Raw genomic sequence first — 1,018 nt, 5'->3', positions numbered from 1 at the left:
GGCTCAGCCCCACGCTCGTTGGCCACAGCTCGGCTTTGCTCCGTCGGGATGTAGGGGCGGCAGCGGAGATGCTTTGGGTGAGAGACCCCCTCCCCACGGCGTCCCCCTCCTCGGCCGTGTCACCGCGCCGTGCTTTCCACCCTTGGGGTGGGGGGGTGACCTCGTGCAGGAGGTGAACGGCTTCGCTCAAGCCTCCCCTCCTCTCCTTGCAGGCTCCGCCGAGAGCACGAGATGGACCCCAAAGGGAAGGGCAGCCCCACGGTGACAATGTCCGCGCTGGCACGCAGCCTGTAAGTACCGTGCCCCCCCCCTGCTTCGCTCTTTGCTCCCGTGGCAGCGCGTGCCACCGTCCTGCAGCGGAGCGGAGCTCGGCCGGGCGCTGCCTGCAGCAAAGGGAAACGTTCGGGCCCTTTTGCAACGCGCTGCAAATCGGGGCGCTGCTCCTCAGCCCCACAGAGCCCATGGGGTTATAGGGGTGCTGCTCCTCGGTGCTCCTCCTCAGCCTCACAGAACCCATGGGGCTATAGGGGCGCTGCTCCCCAGCTCTACAGAACCCATTGGGTTATAGGGGTGCTGCTCCCCAGCCCTACAGAGCCCATGGGGTTATAGCCATGCTGCTCCTCAGTGCTGCTCCTCAGCCCCACAGAACCCATGGGGCTATAGGGGTGCTGCTCCCCAGCCCTACAGAACCCATTGGGTTATAGGGGTGCTGCTCCTCGGTGCTGCTCCTCAGCCCTACAGAGCCCATGGGGTTATAACCGTGCTGCTCCCCAGCCCTACAGAGCCCATGGGGTTATAGGGGCACTGCTCCCCAGACCTACGGAGCCCATGGGGTTATAACTGTGCTGCTTCCCAGCCCTACAGAGCCCATAGGGTTATAGGGGCGTTGCTCCCCAGACCTACAGAGCCCATAGGGTTATAGGGGTGCTGATCCGCAGCCCCACAGAGCCCATAGGGTTATAGTGGTGCTGATCTGCAACCCTACAGAGCCCATAGGGTTATAGTGGTGCTGATCCGC

General features: G+C 63.8%; 1 protein-coding gene across 2 annotated transcripts in view; it reads left to right on the top strand.

Annotated features, from left to right (window-relative positions):
• Positions 1 to 1,018, top strand: part of RHOBTB2 (Rho related BTB domain containing 2) — a 21,385-nt gene that overhangs the window by 2,521 nt on the left and 17,846 nt on the right. The window contains exons 1-2 of one of the 2 annotated variants that reach the window (XM_021375027.1): positions 1 to 77; positions 213 to 290. In XM_021375027.1, the coding sequence (XP_021230702.1) occupies positions 232 to 290 (59 nt within the window). In that variant the 5' untranslated portion in view covers positions 1 to 77; positions 213 to 231. The remainder of the gene's footprint in view (positions 78 to 212; positions 291 to 1,018) is intronic. The other variant, XM_021375026.1, reaches the window with a different exon arrangement.

Source organism: Numida meleagris, chromosome 21 (genome assembly GCF_002078875.1).
Source record: "Numida meleagris isolate 19003 breed g44 Domestic line chromosome 21, NumMel1.0, whole genome shotgun sequence".
NCBI lineage: Eukaryota > Metazoa > Chordata > Aves > Galliformes > Numididae > Numida > Numida meleagris.
The sequence above is the reverse complement of the archived record's forward strand: the minus strand, read 5'-3'. Positions and strand labels throughout refer to the sequence as shown.